Source organism: Corticium candelabrum, chromosome 10 (assembly GCF_963422355.1).
Source record: "Corticium candelabrum chromosome 10, ooCorCand1.1, whole genome shotgun sequence".
Taxonomy (NCBI): Eukaryota; Metazoa; Porifera; class Homoscleromorpha; order Homosclerophorida; family Plakinidae; genus Corticium; species Corticium candelabrum.
The window spans coordinates 8,435,970-8,453,555 of NC_085094.1; the positions used below are offsets into that span (position 1 = coordinate 8,435,970).

Below are 17,586 nucleotides of genomic sequence, written 5' to 3' on the forward strand. Positions count from 1 at the left end.
ATAGTCTTGTTGTTTTGTCTCTAATTGGCAATAGACTTGAATGTCTTCCATACTCTCTCATGTCGTTGAACAGACTGTCAGCACTTTGGCTGTCAGAAAATCAGGTTTATTTATATTTAGTTGTGTGCTTTGTTTGTCTTAATTTTGCCTGCTGATTTGCTTGCATTTTCTACCTGTCTGTTTATGTATCTGCTTGGTTGTCATTTTCTAATTTGCCCATTCACCATCTTTTGTTTGTTTGTTTATTTGTTTGTTTGTTTGTTTGTGTCCGTTTGTCACAAGGCTAGCATTTGATTAGTGGTTTCGGTACAGGCCAAACCCCTCATTCCTCTTCAGACTGACTTTGATCAGTATGAAGGCCATAAAATTCTCACTTGCTACATGTTTCCTCAGACTGGACGGGAACAACATGAAGGTTAGTAATAAGTATCTTGCTAAACTATAAGTGGGGACTTTTACTGGAAACTTGAATGCTCACAAAAGTTATCAAAAATGTGAAAGTTTTGTTGGTTTAGAAACGGAAGCTGTTCATTCTTTGACACCTCAGATGACTGATCAAGAGTGGACTAATCGGCGTCACAGTGCCATTGTGTTTAGTGTTGATGATGAATATGAGAAGACACCAAGTGGTCGAATTTATCCTAAAGATGGTATTGAGCGGCATCATCATCATTCTAGGTCTCCAAGAACAAACAGACAGTTATCGCCATTGGGAAGACATTCTCCTGAAAGAATGAACAAGCAGCAGGTCAGCCAGTTGTGTGTGTCTGTGTGTGTGTGTGTGTGTGTGTGTGTGTGTGTGTGTGTGTGTGTGTGTGTGTGTGTGTGTGTGTGTGTGTGTGTGTGTGTGTGTGTGTGTGTGTGTGTGTGTGTGTGTGTGTGTGTGTGTGTGTGTGTGTGTGTGTGTGTGTGTGTGTGTGTGTGTGTGTGTGTGTGTGTGTGTGTGTGTGTGTGTGTGTGTGTGTGTGTGTGTGTGTGTGTGTGTGTGTGTGTGTGTGTGTGTGTGTGTGTGTGTGTGTGTGTGTGTGTGTGTGTGTGTGTGTGTGTGTGTGTGTGTGTGTGTGTGTGTGTGTGTGTGTGTGTGTGTGTGTGTGTGTGTGTGTGTGTGTGTGTGTGTGTGTGTGTGTGTGTGTGTGTGTGTGTGTGTGTGTGTGTGTGTGTGTGTGTGTGTGTGTGTGTGTGTGTGTGTGTGTGTGTGTGTGTGTGTGTGTGTGTGTGTGTGTGTGTGTGTGTGTGTGTGTGTGTGTGTGTGTGTGTGTGTGTGTGTGTGTGTGTGTGTGTGTGTGTGTGTGTGTGTGTGTGTGTGTGTGTGTGTGTGTGTGTGTGTGTGTGTGTGTGTGTGTGTGTGTGTGTGTGTGTGTGTGTGTGTGTGTGTGTGTGTGTGTGTGTGTGTGTGTGTGTGTGTGTGTGTGTGTGTGTGTGTGTGTGTGTGTGTGTGTGTGTGTGTGTGTGTGTGTGTGTGTGTGTGTGTGTGTGTGTGTGTGTGTGTGTGTGTGTGTGTGTGTGTGTGTGTGTGTGTGTGTGTGTGTGTGTGTGTGTGTGTGTGTGTGTGTGTGTGTGTGTGTGTGTGTGTGTGTGTGTGTGTGTGTGTGTGTGTGTGTGTGTGTGTGTGTGTGTGTGTGTGTGTGTGTGTGTGTGTGTGTGTGTGTGTGTGTGTGTGTGTGTGTGTGTGTGTGTGTGTGTGTGTGTGTGTGTGTGTGTGTGTGTGTGTGTGTGTGTGTGTGTGTGTGTGTGTGTGTGTGTGTGTGTGTGTGTGTGTGTGTGTGTGTGTGTGTGTGTGTGTGTGTGTGTGTGTGTGTGTGTGTGTGTGTGTGTGTGTGTGTGTGTGTGTGTGTGTGTGTGTGTGTGTGTGTGTGTGTGTGTGTGTGTGTGTGTGTGTGTGTGTGTGTGTGTGTGTGTGTGTGTGTGTGTGTGTGTGTGTGTGTGTGTGTGTGTGTGTGTGTGTGTGTGTGTGTGTGTGTGTGTGTGTGTGTGTGTGTGTGTGTGTGTGTGTGTGTGTGTGTGTGTGTGTGTGTGTGTGTGTGTGTGTGTGTGTGTGTGTGTGTGTGTGTGTGTGTGTGTGTGTGTGTGTGTGTGTGTGTGTGTGTGTGTGTGTGTGTGTGTGTGTGTGTGTGTGTGTGTGTGTGTGTGTGTGTGTGTGTGTGTGTGTGTGTGTGTGTGTGTGTGTGTGTGTGTGTGTGTGTGTGTGTGTGTGTGTGTGTGTGTGTGTGTGTGTGTGTGTGTGTGTGTGTGTGTGTGTGTGTGTGTGTGTGTGTGTGTGTGTGTGTGTGTGTGTGTGTGTGTGTGTGTGTGTGTGTGTGTGTGTGTGTGTGTGTGTGTGTGTGTGTGTGTGTGTGTGTGTGTGTGTGTGTGTGTGTGTGTGTGTGTGTGTGTGTGTGTGTGTGTGTGTGTGTGTGTGTGTGTGTGTGTGTGTGTGTGTGTGTGTGTGTGTGTGTGTGTGTGTGTGTGTGTGTGTGTGTGTGTGTGTGTGTGTGTGTGTGTGTGTGTGTGTGTGTGTGTGTGTGTGTGTGTGTGTGTGTGTGTGTGTGTGTGTGTGTGTGTGTGTGTGTGTGTGTGTGTGTGTGTGTGTGTGTGTGTGTGTGTGTGTGTGTGTGTGTGTGTGTGTGTGTGTGTGTGTGTGTGTGTGTGTGTGTGTGTGTGTGTGTGTGTGTGTGTGTGTGTGTGTGTGTGTGTGTGTGTGTGTGTGTGTGTGTGTGTGTGTGTGTGTGTGTGTGTGTGTGTGTGTGTGTGTGTGTGTGTGTGTGTGTGTGTGTGTGTGTGTGTGTGTGTGTGTGTGTGTGTGTGTGTGTGTGTGTGTGTGTGTGTGTGTGTGTGTGTGTGTGTGTGTGTGTGTGTGTGTGTGTGTGTGTGTGTGTGTGTGTGTGTGTGTGTGTGTGTGTGTGTGTGTGTGTGTGTGTGTGTGTGTGTGTGTGTGTGTGTGTGTGTGTGTGTGTGTGTGTGTGTGTGTGTGTGTGTGTGTGTGTGTGTGTGTGTGTGTGTGTGTGTGTGTGTGTGTGTGTGTGTGTGTGTGTGTGTGTGTGTGTGTGTGTGTGTGTGTGTGTGTGTGTGTGTGTGTGTGTGTGTGTGTGTGTGTGTGTGTGTGTGTGTGTGTGTGTGTGTGTGTGTGTGTGTGTGTGTGTGTGTGTGTGTGTGTGTGTGTGTGTGTGTGTGTGTGTGTGTGTGTGTGTGTGTGTGTGTGTGTGTGTGTGTGTGTGTGTGTGTGTGTGTGTGTGTGTGTGTGTGTGTGTGTGTGTGTGTGTGTGTGTGTGTGTGTGTGTGTGTGTGTGTGTGTGTGTGTGTGTGTGTGTGTGTGTGTGTGTGTGTGTGTGTGTGTGTGTGTGTGTGTGTGTGTGTGTGTGTGTGTGTGTGTGTGTGTGTGTGTGTGTGTGTGTGTGTGTGTGTGTGTGTGTGTGTGTGTGTGTGTGTGTGTGTGTGTGTGTGTGTGTGTGTGTGTGTGTGTGTGTGTGTGTGTGTGTGTGTGTGTGTGTGTGTGTGTGTGTGTGTGTGTGTGTGTGTGTGTGTGTGTGTGTGTGTGTGTGTGTGTGTGTGTGTGTGTGTGTGTGTGTGTGTGTGTGTGTGTGTGTGTGTGTGTGTGTGTGTGTGTGTGTGTGTGTGTGTGTGTGTGTGTGTGTGTGTGTGTGTGTGTGTGTGTGTGTGTGTGTGTGTGTGTGTGTGTGTGTGTGTGTGTGTGTGTGTGTGTGTGTGTGTGTGTGTGTGTGTGTGTGTGTGTGTGTGTGTGTGTGTGTGTGTGTGTGTGTGTGTGTGTGTGTGTGTGTGTGTGTGTGTGTGTGTGTGTGTGTGTGTGTGTGTGTGTGTGTGTGTGTGTGTGTGTGTGTGTGTGTGTGTGTGTGTGTGTGTGTGTGTGTGTGTGTGTGTGTGTGTGTGTGTGTGTGTGTGTGTGTGTGTGTGTGTGTGTGTGTGTGTGTGTGTGTGTGTGTGTGTGTGTGTGTGTGTGTGTGTGTGTGTGTGTGTGTGTGTGTGTGTGTGTGTGTGTGTGTGTGTGTGTGTGTGTGTGTGTGTGTGTGTGTGTGTGTGTGTGTGTGTGTGTGTGTGTGTGTGTGTGTGTGTGTGTGTGTGTGTGTGTGTGTGTGTGTGTGTGTGTGTGTGTGTGTGTGTGTGTGTGTGTGTGTGTGTGTGTGTGTGTGTGTGTGTGTGTGTGTGTGTGTGTGTGTGTGTGTGTGTGTGTGTGTGTGTGTGTGTGTGTGTGTGTGTGTGTGTGTGTGTGTGTGTGTGTGTGTGTGTGTGTGTGTGTGTGTGTGTGTGTGTGTGTGTGTGTGTGTGTGTGTGTGTGTGTGTGTGTGTGTGTGTGTGTGTGTGTGTGTGTGTGTGTGTGTGTGTGTGTGTGTGTGTGTGTGTGTGTGTGTGTGTGTGTGTGTGTGTGTGTGTGTGTGTGTGTGTGTGTGTGTGTGTGTGTGTGTGTGTGTGTGTGTGTGTGTGTGTGTGTGTGTGTGTGTGTGTGTGTGTGTGTGTGTGTGTGTGTGTGTGTGTGTGTGTGTGTGTGTGTGTGTGTGTGTGTGTGTGTGTGTGTGTGTGTGTGTGTGTGTGTGTGTGTGTGTGTGTGTGTGTGTGTGTGTGTGTGTGTGTGTGTGTGTGTGTGTGTGTGTGTGTGTGTGTGTGTGTGTGTGTGTGTGTGTGTGTGTGTGTGTGTGTGTGTGTGTGTGTGTGTGTGTGTGTGTGTGTGTGTGTGTGTGTGTGTGTGTGTGTGTGTGTGTGTGTGTGTGTGTGTGTGTGTGTGTGTGTGTGTGTGTGTGTGTGTGTGTGTGTGTGTGTGTGTGTGTGTGTGTGTGTGTGTGTGTGTGTGTGTGTGTGTGTGTGTGTGTGTGTGTGTGTGTGTGTGTGTGTGTGTGTGTGTGTGTGTGTGTGTGTGTGTGTGTGTGTGTGTGTGTGTGTGTGTGTGTGTGTGTGTGTGTGTGTGTGTGTGTGTGTGTGTGTGTGTGTGTGTGTGTGTGTGTGTGTGTGTGTGTGTGTGTGTGTGTGTGTGTGTGTGTGTGTGTGTGTGTGTGTGTGTGTGTGTGTGTGTGTGTGTGTGTGTGTGTGTGTGTGTGTGTGTGTGTGTGTGTGTGTGTGTGTGTGTGTGTGTGTGTGTGTGTGTGTGTGTGTGTGTGTGTGTGTGTGTGTGTGTGTGTGTGTGTGTGTGTGTGTGTGTGTGTGTGTGTGTGTGTGTGTGTGTGTGTGTGTGTGTGTGTGTGTGTGTGTGTGTGTGTGTGTGTGTGTGTGTGTGTGTGTGTGTGTGTGTGTGTGTGTGTGTGTGTGTGTGTGTGTGTGTGTGTGTGTGTGTGTGTGTGTGTGTGTGTGTGTGTGTGTGTGTGTGTGTGTGTGTGTGTGTGTGTGTGTGTGTGTGTGTGTGTGTGTGTGTGTGTGTGTGTGTGTGTGTGTGTGTGTGTGTGTGTGTGTGTGTGTGTGTGTGTGTGTGTGTGTGTGTGTGTGTGTGTGTGTGTGTGTGTGTGTGTGTGTGTGTGTGTGTGTGTGTGTGTGTGTGTGTGTGTGTGTGTGTGTGTGTGTGTGTGTGTGTGTGTGTGTGTGTGTGTGTGTGTGTGTGTGTGTGTGTGTGTGTGTGTGTGTGTGTGTGTGTGTGTGTGTGTGTGTGTGTGTGTGTGTGTGTGTGTGTGTGTGTGTGTGTGTGTGTGTGTGTGTGTGTGTGTGTGTGTGTGTGTGTGTGTGTGTGTGTGTGTGTGTGTGTGTGTGTGTGTGTGTGTGTGTGTGTGTGTGTGTGTGTGTGTGTGTGTGTGTGTGTGTGTGTGTGTGTGTGTGTGTGTGTGTGTGTGTGTGTGTGTGTGTGTGTGTGTGTGTGTGTGTGTGTGTGTGTGTGTGTGTGTGTGTGTGTGTGTGTGTGTGTGTGTGTGTGTGTGTGTGTGTGTGTGTGTGTGTGTGCACTGCAAACATGGTATTGTTTCACTTTAATGATACTGGATATATTCTTGTGTGTTGTATGTACTGTCTTGGGAGTGTAATAGCAGTATGGTACTAGGCTGATTGTTCATTATGTAGTCTCAAGTAGTTGTGGTTTCCTTTCTAAGCTACTCTGTAGGAACTTTAACAATTATTCTAGTTGCACAGGAAAGTTTAAACTTAATGTAAATCACCAAGGAATCTGTAAATACTGATATATTTGGTAAGAGTTTGCTCTGTGATATATGGGTACATGTAGTATAGACGAAGGACTTGTATTTGGGTGATGTTGACAAGTCATTGCATCTCTGCATCTTGTTGTGTGTGTGTAGGAGATGGACATGACTTCTTCTTATACTACAGACAGCTCTCTTCGTCCTACGAGCTATCTGCTAGGTGTTAATTCTGGTGATAACGGGCGTGGTGGTGGTGATGTTTCATCTCATCTTACCACTCTTCATGAAGAGAGACTGAGAGTAAACAATGAGGAAGAGAAAATGAAGCAAACACAGTCATTGGAACGTCTTGCTGGGAATGTTGTTAGTTATTACAATGGAGATGTAGAGAAAAAACCACGATATCGAATGGCTAGTGACTCCATGACAAAGAGGTAACGTACAACTATGTGTGTTGACATACATGAATTTTTATGACACGATTGCATGCACACGTATGCACACGCACACACACACACACATACACACACACACACACATACACACACACACACACACACACACACACACACACACACACACACACACACACACACACACACCACATCACATAAAACTAGTATACATACACATAAACAAACTTGAGATCTATTGCACACTGTAGAAAAAGATTAGAATTTATCATTATGAATTTCTTATAACTGGCGCTGTTTGTAGCTTTTGGTCTTGTAGCAGAACTATTGAGTTTGAGCTAAGAGCATGTATGTAAGAACGAAGGAGACTTAGTTATACATGATGACATTAAATGACTTCGGTTGAAATCAGTTTGTTTCGAGAGTCCGGTCATATGCTGTAGTAACAATTATTTGATTTTGTACTTGTATTAGTGATTTTTCGCTATCGTCTTTATTATGTTGATGTAGATATGTCTTCTTTTTGTAGAATTGTTCCAGTGATCCGCCCTCTGTGGCCAGAGGAAGTTCGAGATATCCAAATGAAAGAAAAGCCTTTAGGTACCCCTTCACATATACAAGACGAGATTAGGGGAAGACCTATGGAGATTGGACCACAAAGAACAGTAGAGATGCCTTCTAGAATGGTTGAAATGGCTTCTCGTAGACCTGGAGAAATGAGACCGAGACCAATAGAAGTAGGGCCACCTAGGCCGATAGAGATGGGACCATCTCGAATAAGGTAAGAAAAAGTGAACAATGACAGGTAGTTTGTAATTTATCAATCTGTTGATGTGTGATTTGTCTTGTAGAATGGATAGAGAGCGTTCTCCTGGTTGGTGGAGCTCCAAGTCTTTAACTGATGGCGAGGAAGAGTTACACAGTGCACACCCGTTCTTCAACAATATGAGCCAGATAACAGTAATTAATGTTGAATGTTACAGAAATGTGATCATTTACTAATCTCTGTTGGCAGACTTCTCGACCTGTATTTCGGCTAGGCTCTACAGACATGCATCGTCTTATAAATGGCAGTGTACGGGATGACTCTGGTCATGGCACTATAGACACAGAGGAGGTTGATTATTTGTCTGCTAGAGATAATCGAAGACGTAAGGTCATCTTTGACTGACTTACCAATTCTTGTGAACAGTTGATTTGTTTTTGTAGCTGTGAGGCAATATTCTTCTCCCGAACGCTTACCACCTGTACGTGCATCTCCAGTGTCTTCTGTAACTTCTCCTCCCTTACGCTCCCCACCTATAACTTCTCCTCCCTTACGCTCTTCACCTGTACGCACTGCTCCGAATTTGCCATCATCTCGTCATTTTCAGCAAGACACTGTAACTTGGCAAATGTCAAATAATTAAGAATGTACATTGTAATTTAGTGCTTTCTTTGTAGTTTCATGTCGAGATTGTGAGGGATCCTCGACTAGGATTTAGTGTTGCTGGTGGGTATGACAGCATGGGAAACCCAAATCATCCAGCAGACCCAGGGATATTTATAACTCGCCTTGTTGAAGATGGACCAGCAGCCAAGACTGGTTTGCTGTTGCCTGGAGACAAGTTGCTTGAGGTAAGTGTATAATGTGTATAGACTGTAAAGGATTCACTATATGTGGAATTTAAACAGTGCTTAGCGAGATTTGTTTGTCACAGTTTGTGCAACCATTTAATATGTCAATTATATGGGATTCTTATGGTAGAATATCTTCAACTGGTTGAGAAAGTGAGCATTGAAACATCTGGTGCTTGCTAACTTATAACAACAAACCCTTAGATAGTGAGGACTTAATTATTAATGTACTAATACTGATCTTTGGGTGGGAATTAACAGTGATGTACTAGTACTGCCTTAATTTTGTTGATTTGGTTTCCAGCAGTCAGGGAGCAAGTCTAGGCATTGTTTTTTCATCAGCAATCATACAGGTACCAGACTTCAATTCATTAGGTTATGCATACCCAAGTGTGCACACAGGTGCAGCTAGGCTCGAGAGTCATCTGAGATGTGTTACTTTGTGTCAGCTATCATGCCAATGTTCTTAATTGGCAAGTGTCTTAGTTGCCCCTAAAGTCTGAGAATAGGGAGCATATAATCCAAACACACAGGTGGGGTGCTACTTGTTGCTATGGTGCGTGTTACAGTCTAAAATGTTGTAATGTGTCTACTCTTACTTGGATTATTCTCTTGTTTTCTTAGTTGGACTAGTCTTCTCATTTGATTTAGGTCAATGGCCAGTCACTGCTTAAAGTGAGTCATAATGAAGCGACCGAAATTCTGAGGAAGTCAGGAGTTGTTGTGTCACTAATTGTTCAGAGACTTGATGTCAGTGATGAGACAAGAGGCAGTCTCCTCTAGCTCTAGGTGTGTCTTTGAACGCCAACCCATCTCCACATGCACAATCCCCGTACAACATTCAACATGGTAGAGAAGCAGTATAATTTGATACAGTGATCATATCAAATGTAGAAAATGTATCTATTGATCATTGTCTAGTGAAATGTTCTAAAGTGTATAGACACTGATTAAGTTAAGTAGTGTAGTGTCAACTTTTATCATGTTTTTTGATTGACAACTTGGGAAAGGATTTGCTTGGCTCTATCTGTTGACCAGCCATGCAGTTTTAGTGGACCTTCTGTAACAAAAATATATGTTGTCAGGAAATGGTGACACTGCTTTACAAGCTGTGTGTGTTGTGATGTGTCTGATGGTTCCGAGTGAGTCAGCAGCCAGTAGCACATCTCACCAGCATACATAAGTGCTAGGACATGAGTATCACTGAAGATTCCTGTATACAGAAGACTCAAGTAGATAGTACTTGACTGTAACAGACCAGGTGATATCAACACAAAGTACTTGCCTTCCTCAAGTAGTTTTTGTGTTTGCTCGTCTTGTGATTCAGCACCTTTTGGTCTTGTACGCACACTTAACATTGCTGACAGCTCTTGTATTCCTTTGCTCAAACAGTCAGTGTATTGATCTGTTTGCTTATCTGGATGCTTATTGACTGTGTTGCAGTACATGTAGAGTAGTGCACCTCGTCTCCAGTAAATACATTCCAAAATATCAATGTCCACTTCCTAATATATTCATGGTTTACACTAGATGCGAAAGTACATTGTCAAGAGTTATACCTCCTGCTGTCCAACAGCCAATGCCTTTGACAAACGTTCTGTGTCAGCATTAGTTGTTAGTTGGCATATCACAATGACATGTATAGTGCGTGGTGTGTGTGTGTGTGTGTGTGTGTGTGTGTGTGTGTGTGTGTGTGTGTGTGTGTGTGTGTGTGTGTGTGTGTGTGTGTGTGTGTGTGTGCGCGCGCGCGCGCGCGTGTGTTTAGTTGTCTGTACAGTACTTTGTGTATAGTATCACTACTCTCATGTCTACTAATAGCTGTTGTGCCTGTCACACAAGTGAGGAGATCTTGCAATTGCACAGATGTCTTTGCTTGATTGATTCTACAGGTGTGCTGTGTGTACTCGCGTGGAAGTATGGCGTGTACTTAGTGTACATGGATTGTACATGTATGAAGGTGACGATGAACAGCCAACTGTGAAGAGAGAGTAAGCAGCCAAAGTGTTACTGTAGTGCTAGCGCTGGGGTGTATACTAACTACAATTCAGACTGGACTGGTTTCTAATACGTGCAAGACATGCTAACCGAGTATATCATGTAGATTTTGGTAGTCAGAAAACGTGGCTTCAACCAACATTTGTTCCTCGTGGTATGTGTAGTCCAATTCACTCTACAATAACAGACACACATCCGTGTCTTTCAACGTCCGAAGAGCAGACATGCTTTACCAGAATCCACGACTGCACAGCTTCCTTCCGTCTATTAGAAGCCAGTGATACTTCTATTTTCCTGCAATGTCTCTCCGCTCTAAGTAGCAGCTCATTTCCTGTCGGTCACGTGATCAACATGCGATATTAAAACATTCAGCTCCCTGCCTTTATTCACACTTTGCAAACTTGCTTGCACTCACCCGAATTATCTTTGAGACGTGATTCTATCAACCTCAACGTAGTTTCACCGAGAGCCGACACATCACACATCTTACCAGGAAGCTTACAGATCCCGGATATTCTGATTCTCCACCTGTTTGTTGGCTGCATTGTCCTATTGCTGAGGTGTCGTTTGGTTTAGGCTACTATAAATTTAGTGTTTACAGTACATCGATCTGGCTACATCGATCTGGCTAAGCTACAAGATCAGTAATGGTGAGAAAAAGACGAGGAACGTCGAATTACATGCGTACGTCGAATATTTTTCTTCTTGTGTGTTCTTTGTCAGGAAGAAGAATTGTATGAAGAATTACCAGACCCAGGAGTACTACAGGAAGAGGACTTATATGTTGATACAGAAAGCTTCACACCTGCTCTACCGCCGCAAATGGACGAGTTGTATGAGGACTGCAATAGCCCACCTCCGCCGCCACTGCCACCAGCCATCAGACCACCTCCACCACCTCCATTGCCAAGTATCAATACAAATCAGAGAAGAGGATCAGAGTTACCTCCAAAGAAGAAGAAACAATCACAACCACCCCTACAGACTCAAGGCCTCAACATGAATGAGATTCTTGAAAAAAGGAAAAAACTACAAAAAGTGAGCTCACGGACATCTGATAGCATGCAGTCTTCTGTAGACTCTCATACAACAAATGAAACACCACCATGGCAGGTGAAAGCGATGTTGAGGAAGAGTGTAGACTACAGTGAACAGAGCAAAAAAGATGAGAAACCTGAATGGATGATAAAACCTTTGAAACGCATTGGAGACAGACCAGCAAGTGTTACAGAGTCACAAGCTGGAATTGCTGATAAATCCGGGTCATTGCCTTTTCCTGTTCGTCTAAAGAAAACAGGCATTTCTCTTGAACAGGAAGAGCCAGATAGTGAGATAACACCCCGTTTGTCTGTTCTTAGCTGTAAAGATGTGTCAGTAACAGGACCAACGCTCAAGAAAGTGCCTAAACCATCACCTAAACCGAGACCTTCAAATCCTGCAACGCAAGGAGATGGTAGTGGAGGAACAACACCCACACAGTCACCTAGAAGCTCATTTGTACCATTAATATCAAAGAAGCCATCTTCTCTTCATAATGGTGATGTTAGTGGCTCTCCACCAGATCTACGCTCTTTACCTAAACCACAACAGGATGCTTCTTTTCCAGAGGTAAATCATTTTCCACAGTCTCCCAGGATACCAAACCGAGGTAAACCAGTTGATTTTGCATCTTCTAAACCTGCTGAGGTACCACATCCTCCACAAGATTCATCTTTGTCAAGGCCACCTCTTCTACAACCACCTCATAGTGTTGAAAGCGAGGTCCCTCCTCCTGATGTTAGCTTGCTGCCCAAGCCAGCTTTGTCTCCTCCCGATGTGAGGTCTTTGCCTAAACCTGGTCAGGCATTACCTGCTTTGGCTCCTCGTCTTTCCAGAGAAGGATTAAGTGTCAGCAATTCCTCATCTCATGCTTTGCCTAACAGGTCACTTGTCTCAGATGTTGCACTCAAAACACAAGGCGAGACAAGTTCAGATGTGAATACAAATGTGCCAAGATATCGTCGACGAGCTTTGCCTGTTGTTGATATCAATAATCCACCACCCAAGCCACATCACTCTAAGCCTCCATCTCTTCCTTCTCTTGGTGCACAACTGTTGAGGCCTCGTTCAGATACTGAACTTGAGAGTGAGGTCAACAGTCTGTTAGCAGGTGAATGTATTTGTTGATGGACACTGCAGTATTTGTTGTAAAGGGTTATTTGTAGATATTGATCATAAATCTGATAGATTGAAGGTTAGTGATGGTTATCCAGCTGATGACATTTATGATGATGTGGAGCCTGATAATGAGCAGAAGCCATCTCCTGTAAAATACTCGTTGGGAGGCGTTACTACAACTTCTTCATCGTAAGTTTAGTTTATGAACGGATCAATAAGTGAGCAATGTACAAACAGCAAATATTTCATCAGACAATTTTGTAATTTTTGACAAAATTAAATACCTGACAAAAGTTTTATGTTAGTTCTACAGGCTGTGCCAGAGTCCAAGGCACATGTTGATGACACTGATTTAGTATACTATTTACTACTCTTGTATTATAGTAGGAAAGATATGCTGCTATTACCGTACTACTGTCCAGGCTAATGCAAACTCGTGAATGTTACTTACTACACTGCTGCATGCTTTTACAGTACCGTGCCCAGTTGGCAGCCACTTGCTCAACAAATGCGAGTTGAGAAGATAGACATGAGCAACCAAATAGTGATACCGTACAGTACTAGGTGCGTGTGTGATAGAATTTCATGATGATCAGTGTCTTGGTGAATTTTGACAAATTGTTGCATGATGAGCTATGTTGTTTACAGTATTAGTGTAATGGGTGAAACATATCTGGCAGATATATAGACGTGATTGTTGTAGACTTGCTGGTTTTGTAATATGGTACCATAATTACAGTATGAGTGAATCAACAGACAAGAATAGATAGGAATTATAACACTGAAGGATACCTACATTGCTTGAAATGTTGTGGCAATGCTTAGAGCAATCAAGCATTTATTGTTTTATACCATATATATTTTATGTGTTAGTGATGCATATCCTGCTGATGACATTTATGATGATGTTGCTGCTGATCATGACCTGCCTCCAGAGCCACCACCTCCAGTAGAAGATGAACTGTATGATGATATTCACCCAGAAGAAAAGGGTTCTAAACTGTAATCACAATAGAGAATATTATATACTAGTTCTTGTTTTATTTCAATTTATTATTGCAAATTTGCTGTAGAAGTGAGAGTATGGAGAGTGTTGCTTCGTTTGCCAGTGATTCAGATGCTGGCGAGTCAGCAGATAATGATCTTGAGGGCAGCATGCCTGTAGATGGTGGGGACACTTTAAAACTGAACAGAAAGGAAATGAACAAACTAAAGAAACAGGAAAAGGAAAGAGAGAAGCAGCTGGAAAAGGAAAGACGAATACAGAAGAAGAAGGAAGAGGAAGAGAGGAAACTGAATGAGAAGATGGAGACTCAAAGAAAGAAGAACTTTGAGAAGACGAGAAAAGCTTTTAAGGTGAATATTGAGACTATGCATGTGTGTATAAGCCTCTTTATTGGTGTCTTTGTAATTATTCACCATTTTATTAGTGAGGGTAGGGTAGGCCAGGTCTATTACTACTTTAAGGGGAGTTACTATTGTGTTTGCAACATTTGTACTATGTGCCTTTGTACAGTGTGGTTACGGAATACAGTACAACCTTGATTATCCAGACAAATTCTGTATCCCCTGACTTTTTGCAATCCCAGATAATGCGTTCCTGGATATATTTCACTTTGTACTACCGTAATACAATGTAGGTACAGCCTGTCACAAATGAGAGAATACACAACCGAGAACGTAATAATGTAAAGAATAGGCAGCTGTTGATGACTCTTCTAGTGACATAAATGTACAGTAAGTGTGGAAACAGAGCATGGCCAGCTTGCACAGTAGAGGAAAATTAGATGAGATTTATCAACTTTTGATTATCCGGACACTCGATTATCCGAACTTCTGACCTGTCTCCAGAGAAGTCGGATAATTGGGGTTGTACTGTAGGGTAGAAGCCATGGAATTCTGTGGAGGATTACAGGTGCACGAAGACATCACTGATAGCCATATTTCTGATTCTGATTTATTTACTTTCTTCACAAATAGATTTTCAGTGACAACTGCTCTGTGCATCAGTTAGAAATGCTGCAAACTTGGCTTTTCCTTTGTCTGTGATCCTCCAGAGAATTCTATGGCTTCTACCCTATTCCTAACCACACTGTATGAAGGCACATAGTACCAAATGTTCTACTAAGAGCCCTGCCCTTCTAGGTGGGGTAATACTGTAGCAGAAGGGTTAGTGTACGTAGCTGATAGGTGAAATAGACAGATATGTGAAGTTGTGTGTTCTAACCTTTGTCTAAACCCTTGGTTTACACTTTGAAGTTGATGAAGTTGAGCCAGCACTATTATATAGCTGGAAGACGTATTGTGCATTTGAGTGACACACTTAGTCATGGCATTGAGTACATAAAGGTACTACATATTTATAGTTATAGTTTTTGAAGTAGCTTTTTGTGAGGGTGTTTTATGTAGTCAAATGGTATACAACATTATCTAGAAACCGCATTGTTTTTTTTTGCATCTGTGTTGCTTGCCATTGGTGGTTTTATGGTATGGGTGGGGTGGGGTGGGGTGGGGGTGGGGTTCTCATTAGGGAAACAAAGAGTCATGTTTATGGTAACTTGGACATATGGGTAATTACTACCCTTTTAGCCGGGATATTTAGGTGTGTTCACTGAATAATTTATACAAGAACTCGTCTAATTTATTCCAGGTGATTGTTAATATTGTGGTAACCTAGGGATTATGATAATTGAAACTTTGCTAATTCGAGGAGCAACACAGGCACTAGCTTGACAGGATCTTCTAAAATACAGCATTTCTTGAACTACCTGGTTATGTAAGTAGGGGTTTCATCTACTATGTATGTAGAAACAGCTATTGATAGTCTATATATAGTCTAGTAGTTGAATTATTACAAGTGATGCCATTGTGGCATGCTGTGTTGTCTTATACAGTACTGAACACAATCAAAATGTCATTGTTTGCACAAGTTGTTGCTATTAGTTGAAAAATTATAAAATTGGGTCAACTGAGTGCATCTTCCCCGCTTACGAGGGAAAAATTCTGGCCAAGCAAGATTACTGAGTAGTGAAGTGGAGTTTGTGATGTGCTGTGAATATTGCAAGGGTATAGCCGGCATTTTGGAAGTGGTCCAGTTGAAAATTCGCAAACATGCGCAGACAGACACATAAAATAAGTTTTTTCTCGTGTTACATTCATAATCAGCTTTCTTCAAAATATTGAGACAAAAATGAGACATGCTATCTCATGAAGGATAAAATGTAGCGAAGGTGCGTGGTCATTTTTGCTTCATGTTTGTGTGATGTATTCTTTTGCAATACGACTTCAAATCAAGTCTGTCGGTTATATCTCAGTGACAGTCTAAATCATAAGATGTTCAGCTTTTCCTGAATATTCAGCTCCTCAAGGCCAATTTTTTCTAAACTTTCTAGGTCGTTACATTAGAATTAAGGAAAAGTAAACCTTTTGCAAAAAACTGACGATCTATCTATCCAGTTTCCCTTTATTAAGAATCATTTTTTTTGCATTTATGGAGAGCAAGATTCTCAGATTACCGTCGAATTAAGTCATGCAGAATGCTAGTTTCGTGGTAGAAGTTTTATAAATGGATTTGTAGCGTGGTTGCTGAACTTGATTCTGTCTAAGCAGTGACGATGTGGTGACAGAACACAATGTCTTGAGCGTCGATGTCGTAGTGGACAAATTAACAGCCAGGTATGACACCATTGGGTCTGTGGAGAGTGAATGCAGCATGCACAGGGTTATACTTCCCAAAGGTTCTCTTTAGGACACAAAGAGTTCATGATGATCGAGGCTTATTGGGAGGTAACAGAAGCAACACCATCTAGTTCAGCTTTTTGTCCACTATTTGAAGACCAGTATGAACGAGTCTAGCTGCGAGTGGTATGCGTTCTGATCTGCGGTGCTACCGGCACTTCATATGCATGAGGCTGTCTGCAGAGTGATTAAATAAAAAAATATTTAATCAGCTATACCCTATTGAAGAAGTTCTCGGGAATGGTCCATTGGTGAAAGTACAAATATTGAAAAGTGGTCTGGTTGAAACCGAACCAACCAGACTGGTGGCTACATCCCTGTAATGACTGTCTTAATTGATGTGTTGGCACACTTTCCATAAACACAGAAAGATATTGTCTTTTACTTTCTAAATTAAATTAATATAATGCAGTGAATTAACACATTGTCTACTTGGAAGAGATGTGCTTTAGTGGACAACATTTCTTGTCTCTTCTGACGAAGACTGTAGGCTGGCTGGCAGGTGTGACACTGGCAGGGACAAACAGGGACAAGTCTTCTCTAGACTCAGTCACTGTATTTTATATTATGCTTTTGTAACACTTAGGTAACCAGTTAGGAATGTGTCCCAAGGGTACGTTACTTGTAGAGGTGTTTGTTGTGGCAGTTGAACATACCAGCTAGACACCACCTGGTGAGAAAACTAATAATCTCAGATATGTCTTAATTGCTAGCCTTTGAGTGTGGTACAGTGGCTTTTGTTTTGTTAGAATTGTACCAAAGCCATGCATATGCTGAGTGCTGGGTGCATTCATTTACCCAAAGAAAAGGCTATAGCTTCTTCGTTTACCTTCTACTCATTCTGGCTTGTTCCCTGATCAGCTGCTCAGCATACCCACATGAGTGACTTTTGGTGATGTCATAACTAGTAGAAGTTAAGGTTACAACAGATAGATAGATAGATACCAGCACATCTAGCCAATGCCTTTATCTGCAAGGGGTCTTGGTGACAAATATCAAAGCTAAGAAACTGGAAGTGAAACAAGGAATAAACAATGGTAATGATGTGCCACACAAACTAGGAGAAATAGTTTAGGAATAGTAATGTTGAGTTTGTTTTTATTAATTAATACAATTAGTACATGCAATGTGTCTTTTTGTTGGCATTTGTTGCATGGCATGTAGGAGGCCATCCTGGTTTGCTTAACTAGTTAAAAGTGTGTTGAATATAACCTGAAGATCAAATGTATGTCTGTAAGATTGCATTTGACTTTTATGGTTTTGTGTGCATGTGATTTCTAGCTGAAAGGTGATGAAGAAACAAAGCTTGTAGTTTATACAAATCAAGCCATTTGTAAAGCTAAGAAGAACTTTCTCACATTCAACGAAGGAGAGCAAGTCAAGGTTCTTTTCATGAGTGCATACCAGGCACCCAATAAGAAAGAATTTCCTCAAGGAGCATGGCTTGTGGTGAAGTCTGATGGCATGGGTAAGTCTATATACATCTCCAGGCAGTGGCTTTGTTGATTGATGGGCCTTCTTGTAGTGGGCTATGTCGACAAACTACACCTTGATACAAGCCATATTGGAGGCTTGGAGGTATTAGTCACATTAATGGTTTCATAAATCACCTGTAGTGACCT

General features: G+C 43.1%; 3 protein-coding genes across 3 annotated transcripts in view; 2 read left to right on the plus strand and 1 right to left on the minus strand.

Annotated features, from left to right (window-relative positions):
* LOC134185170 (erbin-like) overlaps positions 1 to 9,169 on the plus strand; it is a 14,698-nt gene extending 5,529 nt beyond the window's left edge. Inside the window, exons 12-21 of the mRNA XM_062652946.1 lie at positions 1 to 104; positions 313 to 415; positions 516 to 748; positions 6,201 to 6,478; positions 6,987 to 7,238; positions 7,309 to 7,417; positions 7,473 to 7,608; positions 7,667 to 7,839; positions 7,901 to 8,074; positions 8,726 to 9,169. Coding sequence (XP_062508930.1) covers positions 1 to 104; positions 313 to 415; positions 516 to 748; positions 6,201 to 6,478; positions 6,987 to 7,238; positions 7,309 to 7,417; positions 7,473 to 7,608; positions 7,667 to 7,839; positions 7,901 to 8,074; positions 8,726 to 8,857 — 1,694 coding nt within the window. The 3' untranslated portion in view covers positions 8,858 to 9,169. The remainder of the gene's footprint in view (positions 105 to 312; positions 416 to 515; positions 749 to 6,200; positions 6,479 to 6,986; positions 7,239 to 7,308; positions 7,418 to 7,472; positions 7,609 to 7,666; positions 7,840 to 7,900; positions 8,075 to 8,725) is intronic.
* LOC134185171 (RAB7A-interacting MON1-CCZ1 complex subunit 1-like) lies at positions 8,915 to 10,614 on the minus strand. The gene is made up of 6 exons (XM_062652947.1): positions 10,485 to 10,614; positions 10,303 to 10,400; positions 10,160 to 10,244; positions 9,634 to 9,671; positions 9,360 to 9,579; positions 8,915 to 9,287 (listed from the first exon to the last, which is right to left on the minus strand). Exons 1-6 carry the CDS (start codon positions 10,612 to 10,614, stop codon positions 9,055 to 9,057), a joined length of 804 nt encoding a protein of 267 aa, XP_062508931.1. The 3' UTR covers positions 8,915 to 9,054.
* Positions 10,583 to 17,569, plus strand: LOC134185419 (FYN-binding protein 1-like). The gene is made up of 7 exons (XM_062653199.1): positions 10,583 to 10,719; positions 10,793 to 12,218; positions 12,274 to 12,415; positions 13,100 to 13,228; positions 13,300 to 13,582; positions 17,246 to 17,432; positions 17,490 to 17,569. Exons 1-7 carry the CDS (start codon positions 10,717 to 10,719, stop codon positions 17,567 to 17,569), a joined length of 2,250 nt encoding a protein of 749 aa, XP_062509183.1. The 5' UTR covers positions 10,583 to 10,716.
* The last annotated feature ends 17 nt before the right edge of the window (positions 17,570 to 17,586 follow it).

Coding starts and splice junctions, on each gene's coding strand:
- LOC134185171 (XM_062652947.1), bottom strand. CDS start 10,614: ATGCAGCCAACAAACAGGTGGAGAATCAGAATATCCGGGATCTGTAAG. Junction 9,580..9,633: donor TGGCTGTTGGACAGCAGGAG/GTATAACTCTTG, acceptor TGAATATATTAG/GAAGTGGACATTGATATTTT. Junction 9,288..9,359: donor ACAAAAACTACTTGAGGAAG/GCAAGTACTTTG, acceptor TTCTGTATACAG/GAATCTTCAGTGATACTCAT.
- LOC134185419 (XM_062653199.1), top strand. Junction 12,219..12,273: donor GGTCAACAGTCTGTTAGCAG/GTGAATGTATTT, acceptor GGTTATTTGTAG/ATATTGATCATAAATCTGAT. Junction 12,416..13,099: donor GTTACTACAACTTCTTCATC/GTAAGTTTAGTT, acceptor TTTATGTGTTAG/TGATGCATATCCTGCTGATG.